General features: G+C 46.6%; 1 protein-coding gene across 2 annotated transcripts; it reads left to right on the plus strand.

Annotated features, from left to right (window-relative positions):
* The first annotated feature begins 4,287 nt into the window (after positions 1-4,287).
* MANBAL (mannosidase beta like) lies at positions 4,288-12,461 on the plus strand. Of its 2 annotated transcripts, none has more exons than XM_075108827.1 (3): positions 4,288-4,309; positions 9,102-9,299; positions 11,858-12,461. In XM_075108827.1, exons 2-3 carry the CDS (start codon positions 9,150-9,152, stop codon positions 11,963-11,965), a joined length of 258 nt encoding a protein of 85 aa, XP_074964928.1. In that variant the 5' UTR covers positions 4,288-4,309; positions 9,102-9,149; the 3' UTR covers positions 11,966-12,461. The 2 variants fall into 2 exon arrangements, with proteins under 2 accessions (XP_074964928.1, XP_074964929.1); XM_075108828.1 differs by lacking the exon at positions 4,288-4,309 and adding an exon at positions 4,820-4,869.
* The last annotated feature ends 4,326 nt before the right edge of the window (positions 12,462-16,787 follow it).

The raw sequence follows: 16,787 nt of genomic DNA on the forward strand, positions 1-16,787 counted from the left end.
GGTCCCCCTGCATGCGCAGGAGGGTGGCTCTGGCTGCAGCTCTGTACTTCTGAGAGCCTGAGAGCTGCTCTGTGCCTATATCAGTGGCATTCCAAGTCTAAATGTACTAGATGTGTGACAACATTCCTCATGGGAACTTCATTTTAGGGGTAGTATCAAGAATAACTTGGCACAACACACAACAAACTTGTCTTGCAAAATGAACAGCTTTTTCTCTTTAGAATATCTCTTGATCTGTCCCTAGAACCTTCCCAGTTTCTCCCCACCTCTCCTCCCTACCGCAGCTAGTGTTGTCAGCATCCACAGGCTCCCAAAATATGAGGAATGTAACACTCAAATTACCTCCCACAGATCATCACTTCGGGTTAGCAACGCACAGCGGGTAACTGTCTATTTGCCCTCTAAACCCAAGCCAGCACCAGTACAAGCCCACTGGAGTCTACAGCCAGGTACGAGCTGCCACAGGTACCTTCTGCAGCTGGAACTGCTGGATCCATGCAGACCCAACCTCCCTAGGGTCCTTGGGTGAAGCACATGACAGCTAGTTTTATTTCAGTGCCAACCCTTTGCTGACAAAGGACACAGTGTTAGGATCCTGCAGCAATTTCCCAGCTATTGATTTCCTCTTAGCTTTACCTCCTCCAGTCTCCATGCCGTGCTTTAAAAAATTGCTCCTGTCTATTCCAGCTGCACAACATCCAGCTTCAGATAAGCTGAGCAGCATGTGAAATGGTCCTGCTCACCTTGTGAGGTTGAAACTAATGACAGTAAGAAGTAACTCCTCAGATGGCAAAAAAATCCCATCCCATGTTCTCAGCTATCAAAAGCTTTTCTGCACTTCTCCAAGATGGCAGAGATGGTGGCTGTTGGTCCCCAGCTTCTCCAGTCCCCACTGCTCCTGAGAGCCCCTCACCGCTGTCCTCTCTGGTTTCCTTTTACTTGAGAGACGTGGTGGTAACTTGCTTATCGCAAATGCCCTAATGCTAAATTAAACAGAACTGCCTAAGATTAGAAGTTGTATTTTTTGCCTAGGTTTGCCACCTTAGAGGTAGGAGGGGACACATTTTGGTTCAAATGTCTTATCCCAAGTGGCAGAACTGAGGCACATTATATGTAAGTTGATCATCAATCATTTAATTACATTGTCCTTTACTGGTGCGTGCACAGTAACTTTCATTCCTAAGTTCTTTGCAGAAATGCAGTCATTTCTGTGGCAGGCAAGCAAACCAAAAGAAGATGAGAAAGACAAGATATGGCCTGTGTGGCCAGTTTCTTCTAAGGAAGAAGCAGAGGACCCAAAACTTAAACCCAGCAGGTGTGGTGAGACTTGCCATTACAAAATCATAAGAGACTTGGTTTCTCCACCTTGGGAGGATAAAGTGCCAGGATTTGGATCTTCAGATCTTCCAGATCAGTCCTTTGAACATCAATAGATTTCCTGGGGAGAATTTTCCCTTGAGGAATTTAGATTGGTAGGAAGCTGAATACAAACATTTATCAAAATAATCTCAAGGAAGGAGTCACTCTGGATGAGAGCACAGTTTGCGCTGTGAGGATGAGTCTGAAGCAAGGGATCAGATTAAAAATAAACAAAATAATTCAGTAATTCAAAATGTGCAAGGAAGTGCTATCAGAAAAGACTGTCTCATAGAGTTAAAAGCCTGCTTGAAAAGCCTACTTAATCTTCAGACATTAACTTATCACTGAGACTACAGGAGAACAAATGGCACCAGCCTGCAAGATGTGTATCTGTCAGGCAGCTTGATGAGCTCTGCGGATGAGATCCATTTATAGAGCCCGTACCTGTCTGGCTCTTTTTATTTCCTAGCAGAGCTGCTGGAGCGTTTCAGTATCACCCAAGTGAACTGCCAAGAGTTTCAGCCAGATGTCAGCATGTTACGCTCAGCTGTAGGCTTGAGAGTTACTGGTTCCTTAATTTCTGGCTATCTGAATACCACCTCCTTCCTCTTCCAACCCTGGCAGATGGAGCTCAGATGCCAGCAGTGAATCTCAGTAATTAAGGAGCTCATCTTTGGTCTTACCACTTTCATTTCAGTTTGGAAAGGAGCCTTGGCTAGAAAGATACAAAGCACGTTACAGCCAGAATCAACGAACAGGGAGAGCTGGCTTCAGTCCTAACCCTGCCACCGGCTCATGGTGACCAGGCTTACCAAGGTCCTTCAGCTGCCAATTAGTGGGTGCTGGTGCCCCACTTGAGGACCCTACTCCTGACCTTTGGAAGCACTAAGACCTTCCCACTCTGGGATGGAGAGGCAGTGTAAGAAAGGGGCTGTAAGCACCCGCCCTCTGCGCTGAGGGCTCTAGTGACTACCCCAACAATATCCCTTCCCGTCAAGGCAGGCTGGGTGTCGGACTGTGTATTTTCTGTGACTTGGTTTCCCATCAGAACCCAAACCCTGTAATTACTGCTTACCTTGGGAAAGTGCTTAGACAGCTTCTGATTAAAAGCAGAATTTGAATGAGGTGTGTTACCACACGTGAGGAGTGAGGCAGGCCATGGTTCCAGTAAGGACTGAAAAATGAAAGCAGTTATTACTAATTTTTTCCTGGTTGAATAATAATATGCAAGCTGAGGATGAGAAGACATTTTTGTACAAGGATACGGCACATGTACAATAAATGGTAATTAACAGGTCTCACTGCAAAGACATGCAGGAAATACTGCCATGCAAACCAAAGACATAGCATAGAAAGAACGAAAAAGCTAAGGATGATTCGGATTTGGAGAAAGACTTCATGCCTGAGCTGTCTCTACTTAGAACTGGGTGCTGACAAAATTGCCATTTCCTCTTGTTGAATCAATTTTAGCTTTGAAACCCACTCATGTCTCTTAAGCTTTGGAAAAATCTTCCCCTTTTTTTAGAAATAGCTTCCTTTTTTACCATTTCACTATCAGCTGAAATGGATGGGTGGGCGCGGTACTGATGAGAGGCATGCAGCCACAGTGGGCTAATGGCACCACCTGCTTGCAGTTCAAAGGCCGAGCATTTCCTGTGCAGAGCCTGGGTTTGCTGTGAAAGTGTTTGATGGGCTCGGGGGGGACTAGCGGTCCCCCACCTGCCGACTTCTACTTGGAATAAGTAGTGCCATTTCTGTTGGGGAGAAGGAGGAGAAAGGAAGAAAGTGTACAGTACTGGATGCAATCTTAAGTGTGGGTTTTCCCCTTTGCCTGCAAACTTCAAACTGCGAGGACTGGAGCCCATGGGAAGGTGTGCAATGACAGCAGCCCCACCAAATTCAGTGTACTGCTAGTACTGGGAAGAATTTATTCTGACCATTTAATACTGATATGATCCCTCCTGACATTCACAAGAATTATTTCTCTGTCCTCAGCATTTTTGTGTCCTAAATAGTCAATGTTTGGGAGCTGAAAGGGCAGAACCTATTCCTGAGCTCTGGGTTTATGCCTGAGCTTAGTACAGCCACTCACTGGAGGCAGTGGAAGTTCAGCTAGGTATTTAAGAGTAGTATTTTTCTTAATATTTTTATGCTAGAAGAATGTCTTTGTGCAAGTGTCTCTGGCCTCTGCAGCTCACAGCCGTGCACATTCTCCAGTTGTCTGTAAAGTCTTCTGCACTAAGCAAGATGAAAGGGTTTTAATCCAATTGCTCAAAACCTTTGAAATTGTTTTCATTAATACCCATTCAATTCAAATGCTTGATAACAGCCTAGAAAATCCTTTTATTACAAATGCCATACCTTACTCCCTCAGTAGATAAAGTAACCAATTAGGTTTTCCCCAAAGTATTTAGGCTCTATGATAATAAAGCTCTGTAGCAAAACCAACCTGGCACTACTGATATTTTAGGGTTAAGAAAAGGGCAAAACAAATCAGATTCTTTAAATGCTACAAACAAGCGAAACAGCACAAGCCTTTGTAGGTCATCTTATCGAGGCATCTCCATTTCAGAGCTGGATACTAAATCAGAACATTAAAAACTAAAAAAAAAAATAAATCCCTAGCAAGAGTAAAGCCAGATGTGCACATCTTAATTGTTGCTGCCAAAGCACTTCAAGGGAGCAGATCAAATCCTCGCGGATAGAGAAACCTGCCAGGACTGAAAGGCCATGCTACCGGTGTGGGGATTAAAACACTCACACTGATTGTGGCCAGCAGGTCGAGGGATGGGATTCTGCCCCTCTGCTCCGCTCTGGTGAGACCCCACCTGCAGTGCTGCCTCCAGCTCTGGAGGCCCCAGCACAAGAAGTACATGGAATCGTTGGAGTAAGTCCAGAGGAGGCCACAAAAATGATCCGAGGGCTGGAGCACCTCTCCTATGAAGACAGGGTGAGAGAGCTGGGGTTGTTCAGCCTGGAGAAGGTGGCGGCTGCGGGAAGACCTTATTGTGGCCTTCTAGTACATAAAGGGGAACTACATGAAGGATGGGGGCAGCCTCTTTAGCAAGGCCTGCTGTGACAGGACAAAGGGTAATGGTTTTAAACTAAAGGAGGGTAGATTTAGAATGGATATAAGGAAAAAATTTTTACAATGAGGGTGGTGAAGCGCTGGAATGGGTTACCCAGAGAGGTTTTGGAGGCCCCATCCCTAGAGACATCCAAGGCCAGGTTGGACAGGGCTCTGAGCAACCTGATCTAGTTGAATATGTCCCTGGTTACTGCAGGGGGTTGGACTAGATGGCCTCTGAAGGTCCCTTCCAACCCAAACCATTCTATGATTCTATGATTTAGGGGGTGAATGCATTAACCCTGAGGCGGAAAGGGTCTGCAAACCCCCGCAGGCCGCCCTTAGCAACGCGGCGCCCCAGGCGGTTGCTAGGGGCGGGGCGGCTTGCACTTCCTGCCGTGCGGGATCACTTCCGGGGCGGCGAGGCCCGGCGGAGCGGAGCGGTGAGCGGGGCAGGTGGCCCCGAGGGGAGCCGTGGGGTCGGGGGTCTGCCGGGAGGGTCCCTGCTGGAGGGGCAGAGCGGAGCGGTGGCTTCAGCATCGCTCCGCCCCTGAGAGGCGGGCGGGAGAGCCCCGGTTGCGGGGAGGCTGGGCGGCCCCGGGAGGGCCCGCTCTTGCCGCCGGCGGCGGGGAGGGGAGGGACGGGACGGGACGGGACGGGACGGGACGGGTCAGGGCGGGGCTGCTCTCCCGGGAAGGAGAAGCTCCTCTCCTGCTCTGAGGCCGCGCTGCCGCTTCGTCTGGTGGCCCCTGGCACGTCCGGCAGAGCCGGCTGCCCGCCGTCGGGCCCTGCGCCTGCAGGCGAGCCCCTGGGCCCCGCCGGCGGTCCGGCTGCCAGCGGCGCCAGGCACGGGCAACTCCCCCTGAAGCCGGTATGGCCTGGCCAGTCCAAACACCTGCTGAGTCATTTCAGAAATCCAGTGTGAGCTTTTCTTTTGCCTCATCCTTTGACAGAAGGTTTCGTGTACTGTGCTGATACAGTTGCTCTTTATTTCCCCCCAAGAAGAAGCTAACATACATTACTTGAGGTGCCTCTGTGGCTTTGTTGTACTCTAATTACTCATATAGCACTAGTCCTTAAGATGCCAGCTGGGAAATGCAGGACAGCGTAAAGAAAGGTTTGAGTCTGCCCTAGCTCTGTTGAAATGGCTGGTTTATAGCCCTGACCCTGAAGGGACCTGGAAGGGATATACAACTCCTGTCCCTGCACAGGACAACCCCAAATTCACACCATGTCTCTGAGGGCATTGTCCAAGTGCTTCTTGAATATTGCCAGGCTGGTGCCATGATGCCTCCCTGGGGAGCCTGTTCCAGAGCTCCACCACCCTCTGGGGGAAGAACCTTTTCCTAATATCCAACCTAAACCTCCCCTGGCACGTCTCCCTGCCATTCCCTTGGGTCCTGACATTGGTCACCAGAGAGAAGAGATCAGCACCTGCCCCTCCTCCTCCCCTTGGGAGGACGCTGCAGGCCATGATGAGGGCTGCCCTCAGCCTCCTCTGCTCCAGGCTGAGCAGACCAAGTGGCTTTAGCTGCTCCCTCATACAGTTTCTCCTCTAAACCCTTCACCAACTTCGTGTCCCTTCTCTGGACACTCTCCAGTAGCTTTGTATTCTGAATGTACTGTGGTGCCCAACACTGCACCCAGCGCTCAAGGTGAAGCAGCACCAGCACAGAGCAGAGTGGGGCAATCACCTCCCTTGACCGATTTTTGATATTGATCACAGGGCCTGATCCTGCGCCCAGGGGGGCAGCTGCATCGTCTTCCAGTGGTGTCACTGAGCAAAAGCATGAGCCCACAGCCCTGAGTAGTCACTCACTGGCTCTGTGGCGCAGCTCTGGCTTTGCTACAGGACCAAGTCCTTTTGAGTGGGGCAGCTAGCTTGCTGTAAAACCCTAACAGAGGAAAGACTGAATGTTTTTAAACAGATAGTCAAAATAATTTCCTGTAGTGCGGTGAGGCTGTTTGCAACCTATTTCTGCTGTTAGGTTCCAGTGAGATGGCTGGGCTTGTGGGGAGAGGTGGGAGCTGCTGTTAGACCAAATGAGCAAGCTGGAAGAGGGAAGCTTCCTCTCAGGGTCTGAAATAAGAGTATTGATCTTTAAATGCAATTTAAAAACAATTATTGTAAGTGTAGCTATGTTAATAGGTGAGGCGGTCTGAGGAAGAAGGCGGTTCATAACCTGTGGAGAAGAAGAGATGTTAGCCAAGGAAGAAGTGGTGAAACTGTTAGCTTCTCGGGAACAGGGAGGAAGACTCCATTATCATCCAGGCACCTGCTGGATTAGCTGCAAGGCAAAGCGTGAGGAGGTAGTGCTCTCGGTGAGAAAACTCACTTTGCGAGTGTTGCCTTTGGCGCAGAAGGCGGCGTGCCTGCCACTGCACCCTGGCTGCCCAGTGTTCAACTTTGGCCTGCTCGTTTGCGTAAGGTTTAGCCGCCTCATATGCGTGGGTTTGGGTGTTGTGTTAACCACAGGATTTTTTTAAAACAGGGAAGAATTTTGCTAATATTAGTTCAGCCCCACTGATAGTGGAGCCCAAATGTGGATTGCCTGCTGTGGCTATTGTGCAAGCAAGGACGCTCTACTATGACTAGTTGGAGCATGATGTCAGGTCTTCTCTGAGCATATTTCATGGGGTAGTGCTTAAAATGGTAGTGGCAGCTGCTACCAGCCTGTGTAAGAGCTCTTGATGCTGGTCATGTTGCCTGAAATTTGTTAGAAAATTACTAATAGAAAAGGGGAAGGGAGGGGAGACTTGTTGAAGATGAGGATGGAGATTTTTTGTTTTAATGGCATCAGTTTCCTTTTCTGGTTTATTTTTGTGGGTTGTATTTCAGGTGTATGAGTTGGGATTACCAGTAGGAGTTTGTCCTGAGAAAACTCTGGGTGAGGAATGAAGCTACATCCCTTCCTGCTCTGTTTGAGGAAGGGGTGGGCAAAGATAACGTTTTCAAAAGATATCCCAGTAAATAATGTCAAAATAAAATGCAACTCAGTGGTGAAGTTTCCCATGATTCTGTTTCTTGCTTAGGAACTGCTGCCTTAGTGGACTGGGGGAGAGGGCATTTTAAAAGTTAAAAGCAGTTAGGGATGAGCCACTTCCCTGCGTGCTTTGTTGGCACCGTTGTACGTCCGGTGCGGCCTTTGGGTCTGCGTTGGGACTTGCTGAGCCTGAGTGGCCCAGCCTGTATTCTGGCTTCATGTGCAGGTCCCATGCAGCCCTTGCTTATTAAATTTTAATCAGAATTTGAAAAAATTTCTTTCACTGAAGTACAGACATGGAAAGGACGGCACGAGGTCACCTATTCTTATCTCCTGTTTCAAAGGCAGGATTATATATACTCACACCCCATCCCAGGTGAATGCTTATCTGATCTGTACTTCTGAGTCACCAGTAACAGGGATTCCACAGTCTCTGTGTTCCAGTGGCTGGCAGGCTGTCCAGTTGGGAATTTTTTCCTGTCTTCTAAAATTCAAAATAATATCCCATACTTAAGCTGAATTAAAACAAAATAATTATTTCTTGTAATTTATATCCCACCCCTTTTAGTGTGTTCCCAAATTACATTTTCGTCCTATGCAACAGCATTGAGTTGTTGGTTGATTCTCAAATTTATCAACTCTAATTTTACTCAAATTGTAGCCTAAGTTTACCATCTTTCTGAACTGGGTCACATCTGCAGATTGTAGAAATCTCCTCCTAGCCTGAGAAACACAGAGCCTGCCTTGGAGATAATTTCTAGGAGGCAGGTTACTACCATTCAGCTGCAGTCTGCCTGCAGCACAATCTCACACCCAAGTTTTACTAATATAGAGAATTGTAAGTATCAAGAAGTAGAGCTGATTCAATAAGTACACGCTGGCATCGTACAGGTCAGGAAAACTGAGTAAGACGGTAATCACAACTGAGTTCTGGTGGCGTCTGAGACTAATTGAATTTCCCTTTTGGGACTTTCTGTGGCATACCTCAGCAATTCTGGCAGGAGAGCTCTCTGTTATTGTAGAAAGCCATTAGTCATTCATAGAATGAATTGACAACTCCATTAGCAAAAGATAAAGGAAGGAAGAAAGGATGGTCTTGTGGCTGAGAAACTCGCTTGGGACCCAGGAGATAAATATTTAGCTGTGCCACAACCTACCTGTGTGACTGTCACAAGGTATATAGGGCTTAGTGTAACCAGCCACTAAAGCCAGTCTTAACTTCAAACACATAACTCTTTCCTCCGTCTTCAACAGATCTGCTTTCTGTGTGGTTTAGTTAAGTAGTAGTTGGTTTTGTACGCCATCTAAAACAACAAGGCTGTGACCACATGTATAACGTAAGTGAAAATGAATAATAGTCACCTTGCATGCATGATCGACTTCAGGGAGAAGTATATTCTTGCATATTAAGTTTTTCCGTTATTGTTTTGTGGATCTTGTTTATAATTTGTCTTCCCCTCCCTTGCAAATAGCCTAACACTAGTGCTTGAGGACTCTTTTCTTAGGCAGGTGGTAAAAGACAAGCATCCAAATAAAACGCAAGTTTCATTTCCCTCTTTGTTATTGGGTCTATAGACCAAGAGTGTCTTTGAAAATCCTGCATGAGGTAGTCTGTCATTTTTTGATACCGGAACGTGAATACCAGAAAGCATGATGCAAATAATTGCTCTTTTTTTCCCTGCTCCTTGTAGTAACCAGTCTTCTTGAGAGCATTAGAGGAGAAGAAGTGTGCACTCAGGATGGCTGCTGAGTTGGATTTCTCCCCACCTGAAATACCTGAGCCCACATTCATGGAGAATGTGCTACGCTACGGACTCTTCTTTGGAGCCATTTTCCAGCTTATCTGTGTGCTAGCCATAATCCTGCCAGTTTCAAAGTCCCATAAGACAGTAAGCAGTGCTCTTTAATATTGATATAGATGGGCAGAGTCAGAGAAAATAGGATGGGAGGGAACTCTGAGTAGCTAATGGCGACACAGTGGTCTGCCCCTGGGACTGATGACAGTTTCATTGTTCATTCTCTTTCCTTCCTTCTAGCTTTCCCACCTCTAGCTTTTGTCTTGTGATTTACCCCCAGATGAGAAAGTCAGGAACAAATACCTGAGCCAGGGTGTCTGAATATCAGTGAAAAAAGTGACCTGAACCACTAGCAAGGTGTGCTAAATGCACAGACTGTTCCTGAGTGTGCGCAAGAAGGCTTTAGTCCCAACCCCCTATTGTCATCCTGCTGCTGATTTGCTCTATTAATTGCTAGGCAGGGTGTCCCCTGTGCAGGACCTGCCTTTCAGAAAATGACCTTGGGCTCTAGTCTGTGTGCAAATATTGCAAACAAGTTACAGGTGAAATTTCTAGTATATTCTAATGTGAGGAAGGCAATTTTCAGTCCTGACACCCAATCCTGTGCTGGTGAGTGGAGGGTCCTTTGATGCAGTTAGTATGGGAGAAGGTTAAAGTGAAAGGTTGAGGTGAGCTCCAGGACTCCAGTTCCTCTGGACTGAGCCACAGTGGGATGACCTGCATCTGCCTGGCTTTTCTGATCGGAGAGCTCCTTGTGCTTGGTAATGCCTGGGGTGCTGGGGACAGGTCTTTCAGTGCTGGTGATCAGGCTGGAAGTTTGGTGGTCTGATACAGATTTTGTCTAAATGTGTATGGTGTGTTTTTAGTTATGGGAAGTTTTGTTTTCAGGCTATCTTTATTGCCACATTTACTCCCTCTTGTGCAGAGGAAGCATGGAAATTTTCAGCCTATCCGGGGAAGGGAGTGCCTGAGGGTGAGGTACAGTGTGAAGGATACAGTTCATGACCCAACTCCTTCACCTTTAACTGTTGGTGTGATGTGAAGTTGCACTGGTGTACTGGATTAGTGACGCTACCCCGGCATGGGTGCATGCTCCCTCCTGCTGCAGGAGCTGCATCTCCCTGCAGGGAGATGAGGCAGGCAGCTGCCTGTCATAATGCAGTGGCATTGGAAGTCTTGCACTGTTATCCTGCAGCCACCAGCACCCGTCTGTCAGAGTCCATGGTTTCCCCTGATAAATTTTTGAGAAATACTGAGTAGGCTGATTCTAGAAAGCTTTAGTTTGAAGTGGGAAACTGAAGACCAGGCCCCCGATTAAAATGGTAAAGCTCAAGGACCTGTTACTGTTTAAGTTTGCAAGTGGGCTTTGATGTTTGCATGCTCTACTTTTCATTTTCTCCATATGTATACTGTCCTCTTGATTTACTGTCCACATGTGTAATTTACACGGCCATAAACACCAGAGGCTACCCCTCCAGATCTTGGGAATGGTGCTTGAGTCTGGGTAGGATATTGAGGAGCTTCTCTGTCTTGGAGGCTTCAATCTTCGAAGTCTACCTTGGTTTGAACGTTAGAAGGCAGCAGTGTTCCCTTTATGGCAGCAGCACGCTGCATCCCTGAGTAATAACTGCATGTTGCTCCATTTCTCCAGAGCCTGCCAGCTCCCCATGCACCGATTACAGCCTTTGGAAAGCCAGCCAAGTCTCCTTCCTTGGAAAGCCACACAGATGTGAGCTGTAATAGCCCAGTAACTTGGGAGACGTTTGAATGAAGCTCCTTGATTAAAAGGATACTGTCGGATGCTCTCCTCCCCCTCCATTATCTGGAGTGCTGTCTTGGAAGCTTGAAACTAGCGCGTCTTGCTCAGCCATTTTTTATATGTCCTTTTCCAGTTGGCACACTCTGACTGATAGAAACCAAGATGCTAAAGCAATATTTATACTCAAATGCATTTAATGAAAGGAGGCAATCTGCATGTGTGTGCTTTCTCAGATGAGACTGGCGCTGTTCCCTTGTGTTTTTCCAAGATAACTAGACTTTATTTCCCATGGCTGAAATATTATCTGTCATCTCCCCTGAAGGAAGCAAGCAGGATATCTAAGCATTCCTTGTTAGTCCAGGTAAAGAAAGCTTTGCTTGCAATTCCCTCCCTGGATTTTGGGCTTGGTTTAGAGGCTCTGAACTTTACTTTCTTACTACTGTTTTGGGGAATATTTTTTGTCTTGCCCATGATAATGATTAACATTTGGCAGAAATACCTGCTGAGTGTTTCTACACCCGCTGGTGCTTATATGCTATCTTCTCCTTTTCCTAATTTGAATAATTTTCATTTAGTGTTGATTTCTTCTTGCCTTTAAAGATGGTTTTGGTTTTCTCCTCCAAAGCCTGTTTTAGACACTTAAGCTTTTAACGGCTTCTCTGGTAACAAGCTGTTTCTGTGCATAAACTCACACTCATCAAAAAGCACATGCAAAAGAAGCAGAGATGGTGCTGCTCAAGTCTCATTAAATGTGGACTCAATTTGATAGAGATGTGTTCCAACAGAGATACCCAGCATTTGCTTCCTTTGGCTTAAACTCAAGTTCTCAAAGTGAGCTGTCAGCAAATAGTAAAAAAAACATTACTGACTGTTTTTTAATTGATTCTTGTAGGACTCGGACAGTTTTGAGCCTAAGAATTCGGAAACAGTGAAGAAGCCGAAGGCAGCTGCTCCACAGATAAGCAGGAAACCCAAGAAGGAAACCAAAAAGAAACGATAAAGCCATGACTGATGAGCCTCAAAAGACAAAATCAGCTATAATCATGCTTCCTCAGCGATGACATCAAAGGCAACTAACTATACTAAATGGTTTTCTGGCATTGCCATGCTTTACCTTTCAGGGACAAGAGAGAAGGAACTTGTAAGAGCAGAAGGGGCAGGGTTCTCCCATAGATTTTGTACAGGCAAAGAGGAGTTCACATATCCAGGACTTCATTTGACGTGATTAATGTGTCAGTCATCATTAAAGTGACTTCTGTAATTTCTGATGGGTAGAGAGGGCTGTTGTCCCAGGTCCTCCATGCTGGCAAGGATTTGTAGTAAAGTCCCTGTGGAAGGTGGAGCATGGGTTTGCTACTTTGGATACCAGTTTGTGTTGTATTTTTTGAAGGCAGAGGGATCAAATGGATCAAGGATGCCACACTACACAGCTTTGTATTCGTCTCTGTTGTCATCTAGTCTGAAATACATAGCTGCATTTTATGGCTTAATAACAATGTCTTTGTCATATTCTTTAATTCTTTAGGTAATAACTCATCAGATTCCAGACTGCTGTAGATGAAAGCTTTCATTTCCCCAGCGTCACTACCTCTTTCTTATTCCCCACCCATGCATTTTCCTTTCTATTCCCACCCTTGAAAGAAGGTACATTGCAGGGAATTGAGGCTGTGGTGGGGACTGCAGTGACTGCAAGGGTAAGGGAACAATCTGATTCTGGAAGGTGCAGAACTTAATGCCTGTGCTAATGGGATGTTCTTGGAAACTTGGGAAGACCAGGTACTGCGTGTTGGAGAAAAGCTGCTCTGAGGCAGGATACTCAGAGTGCTGCATTGGTCATCTATCAAACTGCACTGCCTAGCCATACTGTTGACAAACCCCCTGTGAGCTAGCCAAGCCCTAACCGTGTGCTCCATTTCAACGCAACTGTAGTTCGTTGCATTTGCTAACTCCCTCCTAGCCTTACCTACTGTAGTCTGCTGTATCTCTTCTTTGTCGAATTCTTCCTGAAGTTAAATATGGTCTCAGCCTGAGGAGATGTGGTATTTTAAGATCCATGGGGTGGCAAGTTGGCAGTGTAGCATGACTATATGGCAAGAGACATATTCACTTATGTTCCTTCAGGCTCTGGCTCTCCAGGCCCAGGGACAATCTAGTATTAATTTAAATATGGCTAGACAGGACTGGAAAGAGATAGGTGGTGACATAGCCACAGAGCCTCTGTAGGGCAACTCGAGCTTCCTGATGCCAGCTCACATCTTGGTTTGTTTGATCACGAATGAGTCAATGGGAGGAGAACCTGCTATTTTAGGCGCACCCAGGGTTCGGAGCAGCTTTGAAGGAAAGGATTCTCTGGCAGGGCTGCAAGTCTGCGCTCCTTTTTGCATACGTAGACTCCCGTCCTCAATTCACAAATGCTTTGTGAGCCCAGATACGGTAGCAGTGTTGTGCTGAGTGTTCTCTAACAGGAATTGAACAGCACGTTTACAGGAACCATCAGTTTTGAGAACAGCCGCGTTCCCTGCTTGCTCTTGCTTTTGGTGGGTGAGACAGATGGATCCCAGTACGGGTTTGATTTAACCTGTCACTGCTTCCCTGCTCCAGGCTCCCTGCTTCTCTTAACCAGAATGCTGACACCAAGTTGCCCTGCTTAAAATCCAGCTTAGAGTTCTGCTTTAAATTCAGTGTTTTCTTTTTCTTTTTTTTTTTTTTGAGCTACATAAAGGCAATACTAGGAGGACAGAACAAAGCATGGGAGAGTCAAGCACTCTAAAGTTGCTTTGAGTTCTCAGTACAAAGAAACATTACAAACATTTCCCACGCAAATAACAAAGAACAATAATGTCCTATGAGTTTCCACTATGGACCTGTGTTCCTGTCTGTGATCTGCAGGGGAAAGAAAAGCGTTGCCACTGCCCTGCATAGGTACTGCAGATCTTGCATTTTAGTAAATGAGGATGGTGGTTGTTTTATCTACCAACTCTGGCTTTCTGCAGGTTACCTAAAGGGGAGGGGGTTAATGCTTTAACAGAATTGCAACTATGGAAATAGTAGCATACTCATTACCCGAAATATAGAAGTGCTTCTACAGCTAAGAACCAGTTAGCAAGGAGCACTGTGTGGCTGTTACCTGAAATAGGAGGCCACTACATCAACATCTACATCTAGCTATCTGCAGGCTGGCTTGCTCATTGCTAAGTAGAAATCATGGATATTGGGGTTTGGTTTTGTTGGAGGGAAGAGGGATTAAGATAAATTTCCCAGTCTGTTCCAAGAGCTGAACTTATAGTGTGTTTGTATTTTAGTTTCTCTTGAACTGTGTAATAAATACAATCAGAATCTCTTTGTTTAAAAAGAAATCTCTTTTTAAAGTTGTGCTGACTCTTTCCATGCATTCATTGTGAAAGCTGCCAGAACTCTTAGAGTATAGGAACACAGGGACATAAATAACCTATTCATAAAAACGATCCATTAAGGGAAAGCCTTTCAGATCCTTTAATCTGCGAGAAATTGGTTAGTTAATACTGTCAGGCATGTGTGTATCTGTGTTTGACTTGGAAGTAGCAAATTATTTCCCAGTACAGCTTCAGCTTCCTGGAAAGAAGGAGGAAATGGTGCAATTACTAAATTAATTTGCCTCTCACAAGAGATTTTGTTTCCAAGAGCCCCCATGAAGGTAGCAATAATAAAGGCATCATTTGTTAATAATACAAGCAGGGGATTAGATGGGGATTCAATAGACTGATAATAGGGATTTTCAGTAGCTCCTCACTGTGTGATCGTAGCTCAAGTTTATGTGGCTGGAGCGTGGAGCTGCGGTGGTCGCTCTTCTTGGCTGTGGTAAGACCGGTGTGGTAGCCAAGCTCTGGCGAGCGTCTGTTGGTTCCCTCGCCAGAAAACCCAAAACCCAAAACGATAGAAGGACTAATGTGGTGACTCCTTTAATTCCTAAGCACTTTTCTCCAGGCTGTTTAGTAATTAACATCCCAAAGGGAGCTGAAGACCTCATTAAGTCACTTTTATTGAAGGGGAGGTTTTCAAAGGTCTGCCTCCACATACCAGCCCAGTAGGCAGCACCTTGGTGAGCAGCACCTTGCTCTGCCACCCAAAGCCCAGGAGCAGGACTGAGAGCTGGGTTTCCTCTGCTAATGCACGTTACAAAGTTCCTTTCCCTCAACAGGCCGGCCTCAGCTCTGAAGAAACATGGCTGGGGGTTGAGAATTCCTTGCTTCGTTTTTGATCATGTTCAAGCACCTCTGCCTCTCTGGCCAGGCTCATCTTGAGAGCTGTGGCCATCACCATCCCCTTGAGCTGTCCCACGCTCACAATACATCCTTGTGCTCCTCCAGTGCAAGCAGCACAATCCCTTGAGACAGGCTAATAAGTAGCTCATGACTGGAGTTCCAGTTCACATAGTACAATTAAATCCCTGTTAATCTTGTTCAGACCTAATTTACTTTCATTCTCATACACACGCTTCTCTCTGCTTCAGAGAGATTCTGGTGAGGTTCCCTACTGACAGGAACTGAAGAGCCCAAGGCCATCTTTGAAGGGGACTGATGTTTGCAGAGCAGCCCCCTTGTTGAGTCAATAAGCTAAGATTATTTCCCAGCCTGACATGAAGAATGTGAAAATATTCCTTTGGTGCCTGGATTTCAGGGAGGGTCAAGGCTGGATCTGGTGATGCTCAAGGAGAAAATAAGGAAGCTGTAGGAGGGGAGGACCTGCTCTGTATCTGTGTCCCAAGGCACTGCTGAACTGTTCCCCTGTGTGTGTGTGTGTTGGTTTTTGGACAGCTGAGAGCTGGGGTGCTGGACTTCTCTCCTGGGAGCCTCTCTCACACGCTGATACTTCTTCCAGGCAGAAGTTATGTTGTTCACAGCCTATGGCCTGCAGGGATTGAGATGACTGTATTGATTCAGTTGCTTATTAATCTCATGAGGCATCAGAGACTGACTGCAGCAAGAAAATGGGATGATGAATGGGGAATGCTGGAGTACAGAGCATGGCTTCTTGTTAGTGATTAGGTTGATTGCTAGCTTTGGCACTGTGAAGGGATCTGATCCTCCTCCTCTTCCTCATCCAACCAGAAGGGGTGATTGGTTTGGGGGGCATTCCCTTTCTCTCTGCCAAGAGACATGGGCTGTTATCAGTGTTTGCATTTCTTCTTAAATTGGCAGTTACTGCAGGTCCAAGGTCCTGCTCTTCTCCTCTGGTAGTGTGTGGCTTTTGAGCAGTTATCTGTGGGTGTTTGCTGTCTTTTGGTACCTGGGCCAGCGTGCAGTAGCTGGTCTAAGTGTCTCTTGCTTTGGGCTGGCAGTTTCATGTTGATTCTTCCCAATTTATGGCTTTTTCTCTCACCATAACATGCCCCCATGCCTCCTCTTGTTGCCTCCACCCTGTAGACTCATGTCCGTTGCAATTCTTCCGTCCTTGCAGCCAAATTTAACTGCCAGTGACAGACAGTGGGTATCACCTGCTGGGACAAGGACTGATACAAAGAAAGAACACATGGAGAAGCAGCCAGGATGGAGAAAGGTGTCCCCTTGTAGTCAGCCCCATCAGCACGTTTCTCTTCCCTGATGATTTTTCCAACCAGCAGATGTAACTGCTGGGGAAGGACAGCTCTCTGCCTTGGGAGCCCCAGGAAGCCGTGTCATGCACATCAGCCTACCCCGGAGCCATGAGGAGTTAAAATGATTAAATATTACACTTCCAAGCTCTTGTGACAAGTGAGCGCTATGGGGCTGTGCATGCTTCATGCCACCCGTTCAGATCCTGCTCCTCGCCAGCACACGCAGACTTGTCTTGTGCAATCCCCAACC

Source organism: Phalacrocorax aristotelis, chromosome 13 (assembly GCF_949628215.1).
Source record: "Phalacrocorax aristotelis chromosome 13, bGulAri2.1, whole genome shotgun sequence".
Lineage (NCBI taxonomy): Eukaryota > Metazoa > Chordata > Aves > Suliformes > Phalacrocoracidae > Phalacrocorax > Phalacrocorax aristotelis.

Coding starts and splice junctions, on each gene's coding strand:
- MANBAL (XM_075108827.1), top strand. CDS start 9,150: ATGGCTGCTGAGTTGGATTTCTCCCCACCTGAAATACCTGAGCCCACA. Junction 9,300..11,857: donor TTTCAAAGTCCCATAAGACA/GTAAGCAGTGCT, acceptor TGATTCTTGTAG/GACTCGGACAGTTTTGAGCC.